Below are 17,133 nucleotides of genomic sequence, written 5' to 3'. Positions count from 1 at the left end.
CTGTTTATAAGGGCCTGGCCCTGCCCCCTCCTGGCCACATGACCTGCCTGGTTGCCCTAGCAACCCCCATCTGTGTTGCTCCAGGGTGCTTCAGCAGCCCTATTCCTCCTGCTAGTAGCAGGCACCCTGGTGCCCTGTTACACCTCTCCCCTTCCTGGGGCATCTCCTTAGGAGCGGGGCACGGGAGTGCCCCGCGACACAAGGGAAGTCTGGGAAGTCTTCCCGTGGGGGTACTTGTGAAAAATGGTGCATTTTGCAACCTCAAAACCGAGCATACACACAAGAGTAGAAGCAGGTTTGGTACTTTATATTGGGCAGACTCTCGCAACTAGCCTCTTTTTAATTAAGGCTGTTCAAGGGAATCATCTTGATCATATTTTTCAGCTTGCATTTTGGAATTAGATTTGTGTTCCATTGTATAAGAAAAGAGAGCAACATCATTTGCTAAACAAAGTGAGATTAATAACACTTCTTATAAATCTTTGTAATTTGCTCCTAAAAATGTTATAGGGAATTTGTACTGAATACAGTGCTAACACAGCACATAAGGAGGTTTGCTAAGTGAGGAGCCAGTGTTCCCACACATGAGGTGTCTGTGATCCATAGCACCAAGCCGAGTCACAGGAACATGAGCAGACCCTCAACCTTCTGTTCACCCCAAATGCATGCAGAAGAAGGGAAAAGAGCAGGTGTCCCCTGAGGAGAAAGGGACTGATCCTACACCAAGTGACACTAACATAATGTTCACTCTGGAGACATGTCAAAATTGCCAGGGGAGAAAGAAGACAAAACAAGAAGCCAGAGCTCATTATGAAAAATATGGCTAGCAACTCAGACAGCAGTAATTATTTAACCAGGGAAGCCAGAATAATTTAGCCACAATGATCGGGGTATGCAGTCAATATAATTTAAAGATACCATCAAGCTGTTTTGAGCCAAAAACATACTGTCTTTATGGGAAGATAAATGCCATGTGAAATCTTTGGAGTGGTGGTGCTTTTATATAGCCATCCCACTTAACCAAAGATCCCCTGGGATTATTTAACCTGGCCCGTTGCCATTTCTCTCTTTTACAAGCTGAGGATTGGAATCCACACCACGACTGCTTCAAGACTTTATGCATAATCCTCCTCTTCTCCCATATCACAGACTCTGCAAAGTGGCTCCCCAGTTGATCTTTATTCCACTCAGGAATTTGAAGCTCAAAGTGAGGCTCTTAATCTTAAAGCTTGATGTAAAACCAATTTACCTGAAGCTTCTTTGAAACCTCAGTCCTTCTGTGCCTAGATAGATGAAACATTTACACTCATAATCAGCCTATACAGCCCTGAAAAAATGAGTAGGCAGATGGCATAAACCCCTCCACTGAGCTAACATTACCCAGTCTGGTAGGGAATTACCCTAAAAAGGAGAGGGAACAAAAATCTATTTGGGGAAATGATGCTAGTGTAGTTGCCATCTGTTCGCAGCTTATCTCAAGGTAAGCATTTGGTCCAGGAAATGAGGTGATGAAATACTAAAGCAATGCGTACCTGGGTGTGCAGCTACTCTGGGAGAGCTGGTCATCTAGCCACTCTGGACCCTGCTGTGATTTGCATTGGTGTTCAAAATCAACGTAAGTTACATTATTGTAATAATACTATGTCTAGGCCTTCTTCTTCCTCCTTTGTCTCCCAAGGAATGCTTCCCATTTTGTTGCAGCTTTGCTTTTCCCTCCTATAATTATTTTTTTCTTGTGCCTCCTCCCTGTCCCTTTCTCACCTTTCTTTTTTAGCGCTCTCCTTTTCTCTTTGCTGCCCCAATCCTCAGTACTGGTTTTCTGTCCATTTCTCCCCATATTATACCTCCTCTTCTGTCTCCTACCCTTTCATACCTATTACCTATCAAACCTGCCTTTCTGAAAGATTGCTTTCCTGCATGGTAGAAGGGTTGCCCACTTTGCACAAGTATGCATAACACCTGCATAGTTTTAGTTAGTCCTGACCCCACTGTGACTGAATGACCACTGACTTGAGAGTATTACTACATATGAAACAGAGACAAGGAAGCCACTCAGATCCACAGTTAACTCCTTGTCTGTGTTTCAGAGTGCCAGAGGAAAATTATATTAGAAGACCTAACCAGCACTGTGCAATATTCCAGCTGTTAATAATGGAGGTGGGGGGAAAGGACACTCACTTGGGCCTTGTTTGAGCAAATGAACTAAAGACAGGGATATGAGTTGTCTTTGTGAGTAAACTTGGAAGAAAGGAAATTAACAATTTTTTCTGGAGGTAAAATAGGGGAAGGTATTGGAATTCCCCACCCCATGACAACAGTAGACTCTCACTGGCATGCAGGGCCCCAGTTAAGTGAGTTGGGAGAGATTTTTTCACATGGGATGAAGAAGCTAAGGCTCACTTTCATTTCCTTGTGGTGTGAATACAGATCTGAGATCTTCCACCTATTCTGCACCCATTTATTCATACACAATTTCAGTTCTCTCTCACTAATGAAGACTGACTCTTCTGTTTGCAGAGCTGTAGTCTGCCTGTTCTTTTGTAAGTTTGGTAAGGCAATTAGACTTCTGACTTGTGTTAATTTTTTGTTTAGTACATTCAACTGGACTGTCCCATTCTTAAGCTGGCTGGCAATTGTTGCCCTCTGTGTGTTCACAGTCATCCTGTATTTCATTCCACTGAGATACATTGTCCTTGTCTGGGGTAAGTAAAGCCTTTTTTAACTGTCTGTGCCACTTAGAACAAACTGTTTTTTAAGGGATGAGTTACACTGTCAGTAGTTTTCTGTATTTATGGTCATGAAGCTACTCCATGATGGAAACAGACAGGTTAGTTAAAAATCACAACTGTGTAAAGATTTAGGCCCACCTGCAAAAAGCATTTTTCTTGTCTGGCATTGTAGACTTCATCATACTATAAACATGTAGCTGTGAGGATTCTTCATATATCAAAGTGTAGCTTTGTCTAGATATTATTCTGATTTATTTTCACCACTTATACACAAACAGAGGCATTTCAATCTATATAGTGCATTTAGGACACTATGTTTTTTTACTGCAGCACTTTATCTTGTGGAAATGTATGTAAACACAGTGCCAAAAAGCTGTTTAGAAGGTCACCTTTAGGCTAACAGAAAAGCACATGTGGTATTTTACCCATGGCTAATTAACAAAAAGTAGGTAGGTTTCTTTTGGGGACAGAGCTGACCCTCAATGGCTTGTTTCCATTTTTTATACAGTTTTAGGAAAGCTAATGTACTGCATACCAGTTCTAAAAATTGCTTTATGTTTTAACCATACATTTTTAACAAAAACCCTCCTCTGTATCAGCAATACCTCCATTCTGTAGGTACACACCCAACGTAAAGAAAATTGGCTCATTTACATGTGGAGCAGCAAGCTTTTGTTTCCAAAAAACCCCCCAACCCATTAAATAAAAATAAATCATGCCTTGGAAAACTCAGTTTTCCCTCAAATTCTAGGAACAACATATTGTAGCATTAACTTGACTTCAGATATTTTACCTGAAGATCCCCAGTGCAGATTTGGCAATAGACATTTGGTTATTTAAGTTTAAACTATTCACTTAAAATGCAATGGGAAAATCTTAAAAGAAACTTAAGAACCCAAGTCAAACCTTCTGGCACCTCTGCTATTCTCAAAACTACCATTCAGCTGTTGCCTAATGCCTTCAGATAAGACTGGAATTCATATTCCTTGTAGATCATGAAACCAATAAGTGCCACTGGCTAAATCAGTAGAACCCATTTACATAGTAGAACTCAGATTCTCTGCTGGTTAGTCTCCTAATCCCCTGGGAGGATGAGGGTTTGCAGACTAACTGGAAGTTATAGCCATAGCAAACAGGGAGAAGGTAGACCACAGCAGTGCACTGGCTTTTTGCTGTGGCTTTTACTTCAAAAGGCTCTGCTTCTGTGTTTTGCTGCACAGGACTGCCGCTGTGCTTTAGCAATGGGAGAAGCAGTGCCCTTTGAAGTAAAAACCACAGGAAACAGTTGAGCAGCTTTTCCTTAATTCATCAACCGACTGAGAATTGAACTGGTTGTGAACCACCCAGATACAAATGACCCAGGTTCTTCTGTATAGTGGAACAGCTCCAGTGTGAGAGGGAGAGAGAGAGACACCCTGCCCAAATCAAGGATTAGAACTTGATTAGATCAAGGATCTAAATCAAGGATTAGAACCTCCTAAATCCCAGAGGATTGCTCTCACCATTAAGCTATTGGTTGAGTTGGAATTGGTATGTTTCCAGTTTTACACAGTTGGTAAAAGAAAATATATGCTACTGAATCAGAGAACCTCAGTGTAGTAGCAATGAAGTTTGGTGCCCGGGGCAAAGCCCACAGTGGTAGCCTGCCTTCATCCCACGCACAGATCTAGGGGGCACATGCCCCCCCATGCTTGCCTGGGAGTGCCCGGAGCCGCTCTTCCCCCATCCCTGTGCCCCTTCCCCCCAAATATGCTGTTAAGAAAATGGAGTTGCACCTTATATGCATAGCATGCATACCAGCACTTTGTTTGTTAAAGGGTTCAAAAGAAAGAGAGTGAATACTCATTCGCCACGTACAGTGGTAAAATAAAATGGTTGTCATTCTGCTTAATGACAAATGAGCCATTCACAACTTCATCCTGTGGCCCGCCCCCAGCTGGACAGCTCCTGTTGGTGCCCCTTCACTTTGGCAACCAGGGTGGTCACCCCACTCATCCCCTGCCCCCTGCTATGGCACTGGCAAACCTGGTTCTAGATACAAACCATAGGAGATGGGTCAGCCCTGCCCTTTCCTCTGCAATTTCACTGTTGGCTAGATTAAGGAGCTCCTTGTTGAGCTGGCTTCTGAAGACCATTTCTTGAAGTACCTAACTCTTTCTATGTATTAGCTCAGGGCTAAGAATTTTAGCTGGCACCAGACCGCTCTTAGGTTAGGTGTTGCTGTGCTAAGCAGAGCAACACCTAAATATCCTTGATGAGCTCATTAAAGCCAGAAGCCTGTTCCTGAAATGGATACCTCCAAATACGTTACTTTTCTATTTGTTGTTTCTAGCCTCGCTAGTGCAGATTCACCTGCTCATCTCATTCACTTCTCTTTTATTTAAAGACAAATACTCATTTCTATTTGGCTTTTAGGGATATGATGGATGGTCACCTCTAAGAAAGCACTGTGTGGGCTGCTTTGGAATGCATTCTCCCAAGCTTCTCTGTTGGGAGGCAGCTTTTTTCCTTAGGAAAACTCCTCCATGTTGTGAAGATGACACTTGCATGGGTCTATCTTTCTTCTGCACACCCACCAAGGTTCTGTCTCAGACTCCCCATCCCAAGGGACTCTTTGTTTTTTCTCCAGCCTCTTTTTCTCTGCATAAACTTAAGGAATTTCAAACTTGTTCAGTGTGGACCAGAGCAATTAGGCAACATCCCTGCAGCTAATACAGTTACCTCTATGGAATAGTAATGTTAAGAAAATATTGATGTATTTGACCTGTTTTATATGAAGCATCTTAAACTCTCTTGACAAGGATTAATTGGACCCTTTGCTTTTACTCTGCACTTCCTCTCCCCTTAATCTGTTTTATTCTTACCACATCATTACTTCTGTTTGCCTGCTGCACAGTCCCCTAGTTTGGCACTTGTTTTTATATAGTTCCTGGTTCCCTCCTTCCCACCATATGTCCCCCCAATTGCCTTATGTCCCATTGATGGTTCTTGCTGTATTCTGCCTCCAATCATGGAGAGTGACCGTCTCTTCCTTCTATCAGGGAATAAAGCCAACAGGAGGAACCTAGGTTTTTTTCACCTTCATTTACAGCTACTTTTACAAGCATCCAAATTCTTCTCATGGCATCAAAGGCAAGCTGACACCATGCCAGTACCCGCCCATTAACCACAGTATGAGAAAGTATGAGAGAGGCATTCAGTTTGTCAGTAACATGGAGCTGGGTTGGATCCCCTGAAATGGATACATCTGAGCTTCAGATATTCTGTTTAATGACATTGTACTAAGAGCTAAAATTTAAAAGAATGCAGGAATCATCAACCTAAGCACAACTTCCTCCTCTCATTGCATGCACATAGGAGAGTTCTGTAAGATGGCTGAATCACTTGATCAGTTGGCAAGTGGTGTTACCAATGCCTGCCATCTATACATTTTGTCAAGTGGTTGAAGCGTCATGTTCTGTCCAAGGTTATATAGGAGACCTACCAGCAAAATCTCCTTGGAAGATGCACCAAATCATCTCATCTCCCATATCATCTGGCCACAACCCACAGGGCAGTCCCTGTATGTTTTGAGATTTGATCTTTGCTTGCTTTGGGTAGTAGTAGATCTGGTTGTTGTATGCCCCTTTGGGCCTTAGGTCAGTTATATTGTTCCTATAGGCTACAAACTTACATTATTTATTCAAATAGAAGATGACCCTGATTATAAGATGACCTCCTAATAATTAGATTCAATATATGGAAGATTTGTTCCAAGTATAGAATCTAATGATTGGAGATTTGCCTGGAATTTGTTCCTCTCCCACTAATGCAGCAGGGAAAATAAATTTGGGGGTCAGGTTCCCCCTTGCTCTCTTTTCCCCTTAATCTTTTCCCCCTAGCAGTCCCTTCTCTCTCTCCTTACTGTTAGGCCCTACTTTCCTTGGTCACATTAAAATGAGGAGAAAATTTGAAAACAATAACATTGAAATTGTGCTAATTAGCCCTGACTTAAAATTGGGACCAGTATTTTTGGGATGCTCCAAAAATATGCAGATAAGGTGCAGGGCAACCTGATCTGACTTCACCTCATGGAGGGTGAGGCCACACTAATAATATGTGACAGACTGACGGGAGGTGGGGGCGATGGAGGGATTCTGGGTGAACTGTTTGGAGCCCTGTTTGTTGATGTTTACCAGGCATTTAAGGCTGGTGAAGAAACAGGACTCATTAAAAATAGGATAGAACTGCACAGCTCAGCTGTGGAAGTAAAGAGGGATAAAAAATGTATACAATGTAGTGGCTCACCATGACTTCAAGAAGAGTTGGCGGTGAGGAGTGCACTTAATGGGCACTGTCATCTGTATTATTCAGATGGGCTGCACTAATCTATCCTTGTAAATTCTAATGTTTGCCCACAGGAAACTATTTTTTTTTATAGTCATGCTCAGCATTGTCTGCATTTAATCAGTTTCATAGTTGATTTTCATTCCTGAGCACAGGCTGCTTTTGGCCATCAGTTTAATGATAGCCATTGAATTTAAAATGGTTTTCTTGTATGCGAGTGCAAGACAGGGGGAGGGGGGAAGCATGCTGATTGGAGAGAAAAATCTTATCTTGTATTAGAGTAAATATGGTATGTTCTATTAGGGAAATCTTATGGAGAGATTCTGAAACACAGTCTAATAATGTAATAGCAGGTATAATTAAAAATTCTTTTGTAACTTATTCTTGTTATCATGTGCTTGGTACTTCTGATCTTTGATTACCAATTAGAATAAACCAAAACAACTTTTCTTTTGTGGAATAATGATCAATTCGTCTCCCCAAAAATGTTACCAAGGCAAGATGTATTTAAAAAAATCTGTAAAAAGAGCTTGAATACGATAATATTATCTGAGGATTTTGAAGTAGAGGAGTAAAGATTATTACCTTAATTTATTGTAAGGTGCCATAAGGTAAATGTAAAACTTAATGGCTGTCACTGCAAAATAAAAATAAAGGGGCTAGAGAAAAAACAACACGAGCACTTTTAGAGACTGAGTTTACAGCTCATTAAGTTGATGCTAAATATCAGCCTATGAAATGGGTCTTAAAATCTCTGTCAAAAGTTTGCCAGAAATGTGTTTTTTAATAACAGTATCACACTGAATACACCAGAGACCTTAATAACATTTGAACTGTCACTTTTCCAGGCATCAATAAATTTACAAAGAAACTTCGAAGTCCATATGCAATTGATAACAATGAGCTACTTGACTTCCTTGCCAGAGTCCCTTCAGATGTACAAGTGGTGTGTATATTTTTTTCATTCTCATCTAGTTGTCATTTTAATATAAAACACTATTAATCCTATATTATTGTGTGTTGATTTTTAAATTGTGTTTGGACTTTGCATTCTCTGGGTCAAATAAATTAAAACTCAAATAAGGGGGTAAAATCCAGTTAAACTTAAGCAAGTTTGCTGTACTTTTCTGGTTGAGGAGTTAGTTATTGCCATGGTTGTGCCTTTGAGGATCCTCAGGGGCAAGCAGTAAAAAAGAAGAATGTTTGGGAGATGGCAGTGGGTGACGGAGTGTGTATTAACCAACCTCCAGGGATTAGGTGAATATCATTGGAGTATTGTACTGCTGGGTTTTTTTGTAGGAAGTGCTGCTGCCTGAGGCCATCAGCACCTGAAGGGAGGAAATAGGAATGCCAGATAATGAAAGGAAATGCAGTAATGCAGAGCCAGTGGCAGGCTATTTTGCCCGGTATCTTGTGGTAGCACTGTAAAATTTAAGATACTGCCACCTGTTTTTCTAAGGTGAGAATTTTTGTTTTATTTGAGAATTGCGGTGAAGTCACTATTTTTTTTAAAAGAAAATGAGTGTTAGATGTGCTTATATTGTGGTACAGGATCTTTGATATGAACTCTTAAGTATAAAGGCAAGTTAGAGCATAAATCAGTAGTTGTATTGAGAAGCTGATTATGTTTTCAAGTATTTTCAGGTGCTGGTTTAATTCAGCCCTGGTGTGAGTACGAGTTATATACACTAGATCTGAATCTAGTCCCTTCCATGGTGAGCTAAGTTTAAGTTTGAGAATGCATTAAAAAAAGCAAACAAACTCAAGAAGCAGATTTGAAGGAATTTTGTATCCATTTCTTTAAAGTGGATATTGCTTATTTTCAATGTAAGATCTTGGAGAGGGGAGAGAGTGTTCTTCACTAACATTTACATCAGTTCACTGTTTTATTTCCTGGCAGGATATTCCTTATGCTGTTTTTCCTCCTTACTCCAGATCTATCATTCCATTGTTTTTGTATCCCAGCTGCAGATCCCACACTGTGTGCATGGAGACAGCACTTTTTCTCCCTAGGAAAAAAATAAAACTCTCTCATTCTTTTGCTAGTGAGTTGCCACCTGACCAGTTTCTCTCTGAATATTGTGTTTAAACAGGTGCAATACCAAGAACTGAAACATGATCCCAGTCACAGCCCGAGTAAGAGGAAGAAAAACAATCCTGGCTAACCAGCTTCATGTTCCAAGAGGACTAGCATCTGCTGGGGGAAGATAAAAGGAAAAGCCCAAAGCCTAAGCAGCACTTCCTTTCTTTAAGCTTTTTATTTTGCCTTTTTATCCAATGGAGAGAATTTGTAAATATTGCATAAAGGTATTTACCATTGAAACTATACTTACTTACCATTGTAGAGACAAATTTGATGAAGGTTTAAAGTATGGCTTATGCTTGTGCAAAAGCCTTATAAAAAACATAACCCATTACACGAATTAATGTAAAATAAGAAGTGGCAGATATTTTGTAATGTAGGAGAAGGCACATATAAATAAATATTCAAGTCACGCTGATTAAATCTGCAAAAATGTAAATTTAAATCTGATTCAAAAAAGGCAAGTGAAGTTTTATTTGTGAGCATTAATATTTGTATTCTGTAAGTCTCCATTACGCTTTTTCTATGTTTATACATTTCAAGAGAAATACAGTGCAATGGAACCTACTGCACTTCAGTTTTATCAGAAATCCTGAACTTTAGATCCCAATGTTAACATCTTGTACAACGTATTCATGCTGACTAGGACTGCTTGTAAGCTCATGAAGTGTATACCAAGTGTGAATCCCTTTCTGGGACTCCATTCACTGAAGAAATTACCTGCCACTTTTATCATTCCATCATAAGATTTTAAAATACATACATCTCTCTAAAAATACTGCCAGGTTTGTAATTGCATATGTAACTTTTTATATGTACCACTAATCTTAATTTGTACTAACTAGTTTGCACCTGACCTCAGTACTTCATTCACTAAAAAAAAATATCATCACACTAAATCCATCTTGCTTCAGGTGTCAGATTATGAACACCATTTGTGCATATACAAATTTTAATACCAAACTTACAGAAAATGTTTTTGCTTTTTAATTGCAAGGTCATATTTTAAATGCTTTATGGCATATTTCATTATGTGTTACCCATGTGAAATATAGTGTAAAAATGCAGTGTGGTAAAAGTGATATTCCAGTTTATTTCTTTAGTTAATTATATAATTGGTCCTTCTGATACAGCTGCGCCCTATTGCATTGCATGTAAATTCAATGAAACATATAGAAAAATGGTTTCTATTTAAAAAATTTTAAATAGTTGTTGGATAATGAATACTTTGGGACATAGTCTCACATCTCTGCATGGAGAGTTATACACCTGGCTCTCCATATAGCAAGTTGAGAGTACATTACTAAGGGCCTCATTGTATGTCTGCTACTTAAATCTCCTTGTGATGTCAGAGGGAATTTGGTCCAAGTGAAAACAGAAGGACTACACCCTCAATAACTCAGCCAATCCATGCCTACCCCGTGAAACATCTGGCTTTTTGTTGCAATTACTGAGAAAGTTTGTATTGCAATACTGTAACAATACATTTTGATAAAAGATATTTAGGAGGAATATGCGGGGAGTTGAATGTATATATTAATGTCTAAAGAATTATTCTTTAGCTGCATTGCTCTTTAGAACTATTTTGAAATTATTTTTATGTTAAAGATATGTTGCTAATTAATGTTTCTTATAGGAGAACTATTTTGATTGTTTCTGTTTGTACAAAGCTCTTGAAAGAATGCCAATCATATTACCTTTCTGTAGAAAGGCTCTGACCTAAATATGCTCCAAATAGATCATCATGTTATAGTGATCTATTTAAAAGGCATACATATCTATCCTGTCATCATTCATTGCTGAAGAACAATACACCATTAACAATGTCAACCTTACTAACGACCTTTATTGATAAGACTTTTGTTTGCAATAACTTTCAATTTGATAATGTAAAAAATTGTTCTGCACCGACAATGTCTACAGACTTCCTCAGATGTACTGCAAGCCTTGCATTCTTTTGCTATTGTCCATCATTCTGTGTGAAACTTCATGTTTGTTTAGCTGTACTCAATTTTCATCTGTTTATTTCAGTGATAGCGTCTAACATATGTCCATTTCCTGCATTAAACATAGGCACTTTTATGTATATCAGTATTTTAGGTATTTGGCAGCATTTTTCTTTGTTATCCTACACCCACATGTTCCTATGTATTATATGGTGAAAGACATATCAACTGACGCTGAACGAAAACTTAATTTTTCAGTATTGAGTGGTATTTTTCAGGATCAAAATTAAGAGGAGGAATTCTGGTGGAGTGGGGAATCTACCGGTTAATAAAATTATTTAAATTATTTGATGCCTTCACTATTTACAGTCTCACTACATGCAGAATGCATTAAAGCAACACCATTGCCTTAAATGCACCTTCACAGGGTTATCTGCACCAGTAAGAAAACAATTTCTTCACCAAAATGTCAGTGATTTGGTTATGAGCCCATTCTGTCTCTGCCACATGTTCAATTTAAGGCATGATGGAAGCCAGCCAAAATATATGGGGCACATTTTGTTGAATAATTTTGTGGCTGGTTTCCCATTTTGTCTCACTATTAATTGCCTGAACATGTGGCCAGGTTACTATTTAAGTTGCTATTAACAAATTAATCAAGCCTTAAGTGTAACATCTGCCAGGAGCCTTAATCAGAAGGACTCTGGGTTTTATTCATAAATCCACGACTAACTCAAAATATGAACATTACTTGGGCTGGTTATTCCTCAGTTTCACTTTGCAAAGAAAAGAAATGGTTCTCACAATGGTATTATGGCTTTAGTGAAAGGTGCTGCCATAGTGCAGATAATGTTTTGAATATTTTTTTTCACCTTTACTTATACTGCAGAAAGTTTTGTTATCCTTGAGTTCAAATATTAGTGAAATATAAATGGTTTAATTTTAAAAGGCCCAATGAGCGATAGCATTAATGTTAATTTTAACTCCTGTGGTTTACTGTAACTTCAGGTGGTTAATGAAAGAGTTCAGAGGACTACAAGCAACCAGGCAAAATGAGATACAAAGTGACATCATGAATAGGAAGAAATATACCCACCTCCCTAATGAAACAGTAGTGTACCAAATGATAGTCAATAAAAATTTATCTTTACTGCCATTTAACAAATCAGTGAAAAATCTAAGATAACCCTGTTAAGCCCTGAAGTAGCAATAGTTTCACCGGCTGTCAATAAAAGCAGCTCCCTCCCATTTCTTCTTAACCTGTCCCCCTAAGAGAGGCTATGTTTGCAGATGCATGCTAGCTGCTTTTGATTTTGCAGCCGGCAAAACTTCTGAAAAAGGAGAGAAACTTACATTTTCTTTTCCCAGGGGAGGCAATTTCCAGATCACTTTGCAAGAATCACTTGTATCAAGTGAAGGCAACTAGAGACAATTCTTTTTTTGAAATGGCAACTTTTAGGCTTTAGGTAAAAGCCTTCCTTTCCCATGCCTCCACCAAGATGAATTCTTTGATCTTCTACCATCTCCAGACTTTTGAGACCAGAACAGGAATTACAGGTATGGGGCAATGCAAACTGTTGGAGTACTTAGAATAACTTCAGCCTAACCAAAAAGAAAAACACAATGTAAAGGACACTGATCTTCAAATCCCTGGCTCCCAGAAAGGGATGTGTTTTTTAGGCCGTAAATGGGATCTGTATAAACATGAACACTTACAAAACCCGCCATTATGTTTTTGAAAGCACTTGCAGAACTGGGTGGAAGGTGAATACAGCTGAGCATGAAACAGTTGTGTTTAGAGGGTGGGGAGGATGTTTGGAGAGCTAGAGAAAGGAGTTGACAAGAACAGATCACCCAAGCCCTTGGAAGCTAAAAAAAACAAAATAGTGCCAAGGAGCATGTATCACTAGTGTTTGATAGCCCTGGAGGGTATGTGAAGGAGCCAGACAGGTGAGAGCATCAGGAAAAGCAGGTGGCTTGCAGCAAGATCCATACTAGGTGCCATACAGGCTTTGCATTACAATAATAAAACTGGAGAATTTAAGGTTTTTGTAAGTTATATTAGTTCAATAAAATAATTGTTGAAAATGCTTCTGAACTGAGGGGGTGGGTAAAAAACCAAAAAGCCCCGAGCCACTTTGCCCAGACAAATCTGGAAGTAAGGAAAAGCTACTTCCAGCCCCTAATAGTTACTAGCACAATATCCAGAACAGTTTAGAAAAACAATACTGTAATCCTAAAGGATGAGAAGCTCTTGTTCGCTGAGGCAGAAGGGTGCTTTGTGCAGGGGAAAGGCTTGTCTTGGGCCCATCTTCTTGGACACACAGGAAGCAGTGCATGAAGTGATCATGCATAACCTTATTACAGTAATCCTCTTGCCTTCCCCTATTCCTTCTAAATGTGGCCTGTTCTTCAATAATGAATGCTTTGGAGCAGGAGCTGTCTTTAATAAGGTATTGTTGCAGCTCATAGCGCCATTGGGCCAGTTATTGGCTGGGGCCTCTTGGTGATATTCTTAATGGTTATAATACTCTAATGTAAGTAATACAAGTAATTCTGCTATATTTGCTTCATGGAGAATCTCTTGTTTAATTTAACAAAAACGTAAACATGGTTCTGTCTGTGTTGCCGGAAGAATAAAGACCAATGGCGTCCCCTCTGGCCTCTGGCAGATGTTTCTCCTTCTACATTATTTAGTTATCTGTTTATTTCCATTGTTTAGGGTGGCTAGGAGCTGCCTGTGAAACTCTTCAAGATTATTTCAGGTAAAAATTAGGATAGAAATTGAAACGATCAGACTTAAACTGTATCTATAGCATTTTGATATAAAAGGAAACTATCATGGGGTTGCTAAGCAGGATGATAAGAACAGGGTTATTGCATATGCGGCTTTAAATGCTTATGCAGCTGCAGAACATAAGAATTAAACTACTTTTTTATTTGGGCTAACATATACTAATGCACAGAGTCTGTACTCTATAGTTAAAGGGACAAATGAATTTGCTTGAACAACTGAGTTATTTCAGTCAAATCAGAATATTGCACTTTATTTTGGCAAAGTTTAACAAAGGCTTCAAGAAAAACAGGAAAGCTGTTTTCTAAAGGGTGTTATGGTCTTTAGCAGGACCTTGTATTGGAGTCAGAATATTTTAGGGGTGGATATAAGAGGGTAATTCTAATGTAGAGGTTGGCAACCCATAGCCTGTAGGCTGAATCCAGCCTGCAAGGCCATTTGATCTGGCCTGCAAAGTCAAGACTCTGGTAGCATTTCACTGGCCGGGCAGTGGCTGGGTGGTGAGGTAAGTGGCAGCAATGGCTGGATTGGAATGGCTGGCGTGCCTTGGGCAGAACTTGGTAATTTTACTCTGCCATTACTGAAGCATTGCTGCCCTCTGTATTAGTGAAGTCTCCAGCCTGAAACACATTTTCCCCTTGCAATAGTCTGGTCTTTTGCTAAGTCCTGTTGCTCCTAATTACTTGCAGAGATTTGATTTTTAAAAAAAACCACCATTTGGCCCCTTTCTCTAGAGGGCAATGCTAAAGCTGTGCTTTGACCACACTCTTTCCAAAACAAACATAATGACATTTAAAAAGAAAATGACATTTTAAATGGCTTACATTTGTAGCTGATGTACAAACTGTCAAATGCCAGGAAGTTCAAAGTTAGGTCTGCTATTTAGATTTTTAATTTAAGCTGAAGAGAAGAGGGTGAGAGAGATCCTCAGTGATATAGTGCAGTGGTGGGAAATTATGTTCTGCCCCTGTTTGGGGGACAAGCTGTGGGGTTAAGTGCCCACCAGTCCTTCAGATCACAGGATCGCTGTGCAGCCTGGCACAACTGATGCTAAGCAGGATGGTAAGAACAGGGTTATTGCATATGCGGCTTTAGGTGCACTGTCAAATCTCTACACGGAGGCTTATATGTCTGTCCTTGCTACTCCTGGCTAACACTGGTGCATTAGTCCCTCAGTTTTCGTAAGCACTAAATTAAATGACCCATTGGAAAAAGGAAAATAATACCGTACATTAAGGATGAACTATTTTGAATTTCCTGGATACTGTCTGTGTCTCTGCTTGAAAATTAAATCCTTCTTTGTACTTGATACACAGTCAATGAAAAGTGAGGTGCAGTTGATGTTTGACAGTCTGGACGGTTCCTATACTGATACATTGTATTACTTTGTGTTGGCAGACCCCTACAGAGTGAGCATCTTCAGCTGACACTCCACACATCATCAACCTTTTACCCTACACTTCATAGCTACCTAACACATGTGCACATACCAAGCAACACCCTGATCTACTAAAATAACTCAATATTCAATGTTTGGAGAACTAGTACATGCACATGCTGCTTATTTTTACTGGCTTACCCTTTTCTCAGTGACAATCTACAAATGAACTTTGGTATTTTTCCAAATGCATGTTGTTTGTTCAAAACAGTTTCACAATCTTGGATTCAAAATGTAGTCTCTCACAAATTGGATCTATTTGTGCCATGTCCTTTACCAAAGGTAAACAGACCTACTGCAATGTTTTTCAAAAGCACTGAAGTCCCCTTGACTTTCAGTAACTTGGGGATCTTTGTACACCTAATTAACACTGTCACTTCATAGAACCAGTTAACCCGTCCACTGTACTATGTCCGTGTAGCAGCACTATTTGTTTGGAAGCCAGTCTGTACAGAGCGACATGGAGACACCAGTTAGGGCTGTGCTGCAAACTAAGTTACTAAGGAACTTTTGAAAAATAACCTTAATTGTTTCTGAGTGGCAATGATGTCAATCTTTCAAACCAAAGTCTGGCCATTTAATTTCAGTTACAGAATAAATAATATAGCCTGCTACCAAATTCAAGCAATTATACAGTCTATGTAAAATGTTGAACTAGATAAAACATTTTTGAAACACAAAATTAAGAGCCTTTGGCTCTTAATGACCTGTAAGAGAATGGGATATATTCAGCCTTGATAAGTGAAAAGAAATGGAAAAGCCCACTCCGCCCTTTGCTTGGAGTCTCTACAGAGATTTAAGTAGGGTGACTGGTGGCACTTTCTTTCCCTTTCATTATTCCTATCTAGTTGTTCAGTATGTTTTTTCAGGGCAAGGGTCGCATTTCCATAAACCATGATGTGTCTCTCACATGTTGTAAAAAGTATTGTGCAAAATATTTAGGCATTAAAAAAATCTGGATAGGGTAACAAAGCAGGAGGTAGCAGTTCAAGACTTTCCTCAGAGTGGGGGGACTTCAAGCTGCAACCTCTTTCCCTCCTTCCTAGGAGAACATCCTACCCAGTGGCATTTCTAGGATGGGGCACTTTCCATACTCAACCCCTATGTAAAACATATGTTACAGTACATGCACACGTGTGCGTAAGTGCCTGCACACATACCAAATTCAAGGTTAAAACGGAAACAGAGTTCAAGAGGGAACATTGTTTTCTAGCCTGATGACTACTTGGGAGTGTGGAAACCTGGTTCCTGTTCCAAAGAACTTTTATGTATTTTGCTTTAACCACTGGATGAAACACAGGGCAGGTGTGAATCCCTTAAGGGCAGGGGCAGCAGACTTGGTGCACAGGCCAAACCTGCAGTTCTGAAAGAGGAGAACAGGAGGGGTGAGAATAGAGGGGTGCAGCATTTTCACCCATGCTGCAACTCCTAAACAGTTTCTGGTCAAGCTGCTGCTACTGCTGCCATGTGCTCTGCTGGTCCTGGCTGTCACTCTTAAAACAGCATCTGCTGCTACCAGGCACTGTTTTGAAGGTGCTGCTCTGTGTAAGCCATCGGGCTGCTTCTGCTGCAGGGCACGGATACCGGGGGGGGCAAAAGGCACCCCTTCTAACTTGGCAGCTGGGGCAGATGCCATTCCCACCTACCCCTAATTACACTACTACTTAAGGGAATAGAAAGATCTTAACCCAGATCTTCCACATCAGGGCCAAGTGCTTTAACAAACAGTCTGCTGGATAAAGTGAGGTGACTCATGTCTTAAAACACAGGTGTGAGCCTTGTTCTGTTTTTGAAAGGCACATTGTAAGCACTTACCA

The 17,133-nt window shown here is 39.8% G+C and overlaps 1 protein-coding gene across 3 annotated transcripts in view; it reads left to right on the top strand.

Annotated features, from left to right (window-relative positions):
- The window catches only part of MCTP1 (multiple C2 and transmembrane domain containing 1), a 339,066-nt gene extending 327,032 nt beyond the window's left edge, over positions 1-12,034 (top strand). For all 3 annotated transcript variants that reach the window (XM_019532386.1, XM_019532387.1, XM_019532385.1), the window contains 3 exons: positions 2,593-2,702; positions 7,904-8,001; positions 9,149-12,034. In XM_019532386.1, the coding sequence (XP_019387931.1) occupies positions 2,593-2,702; positions 7,904-8,001; positions 9,149-9,220 (280 nt within the window). In that variant the 3' untranslated portion in view covers positions 9,221-12,034. The remainder of the gene's footprint in view (positions 1-2,592; positions 2,703-7,903; positions 8,002-9,148) is intronic.
- The last annotated feature ends 5,099 nt before the right edge of the window (positions 12,035-17,133 follow it).

Source organism: Crocodylus porosus, unplaced genomic scaffold (assembly GCF_001723895.1).
Source record: "Crocodylus porosus isolate Cpor-Errol unplaced genomic scaffold, CroPor_comp1, whole genome shotgun sequence".
Classification (NCBI taxonomy): Eukaryota; Metazoa; Chordata; order Crocodylia; family Crocodylidae; genus Crocodylus; species Crocodylus porosus.
This window is presented reverse-complemented; position numbering and strand designations above follow the sequence as displayed.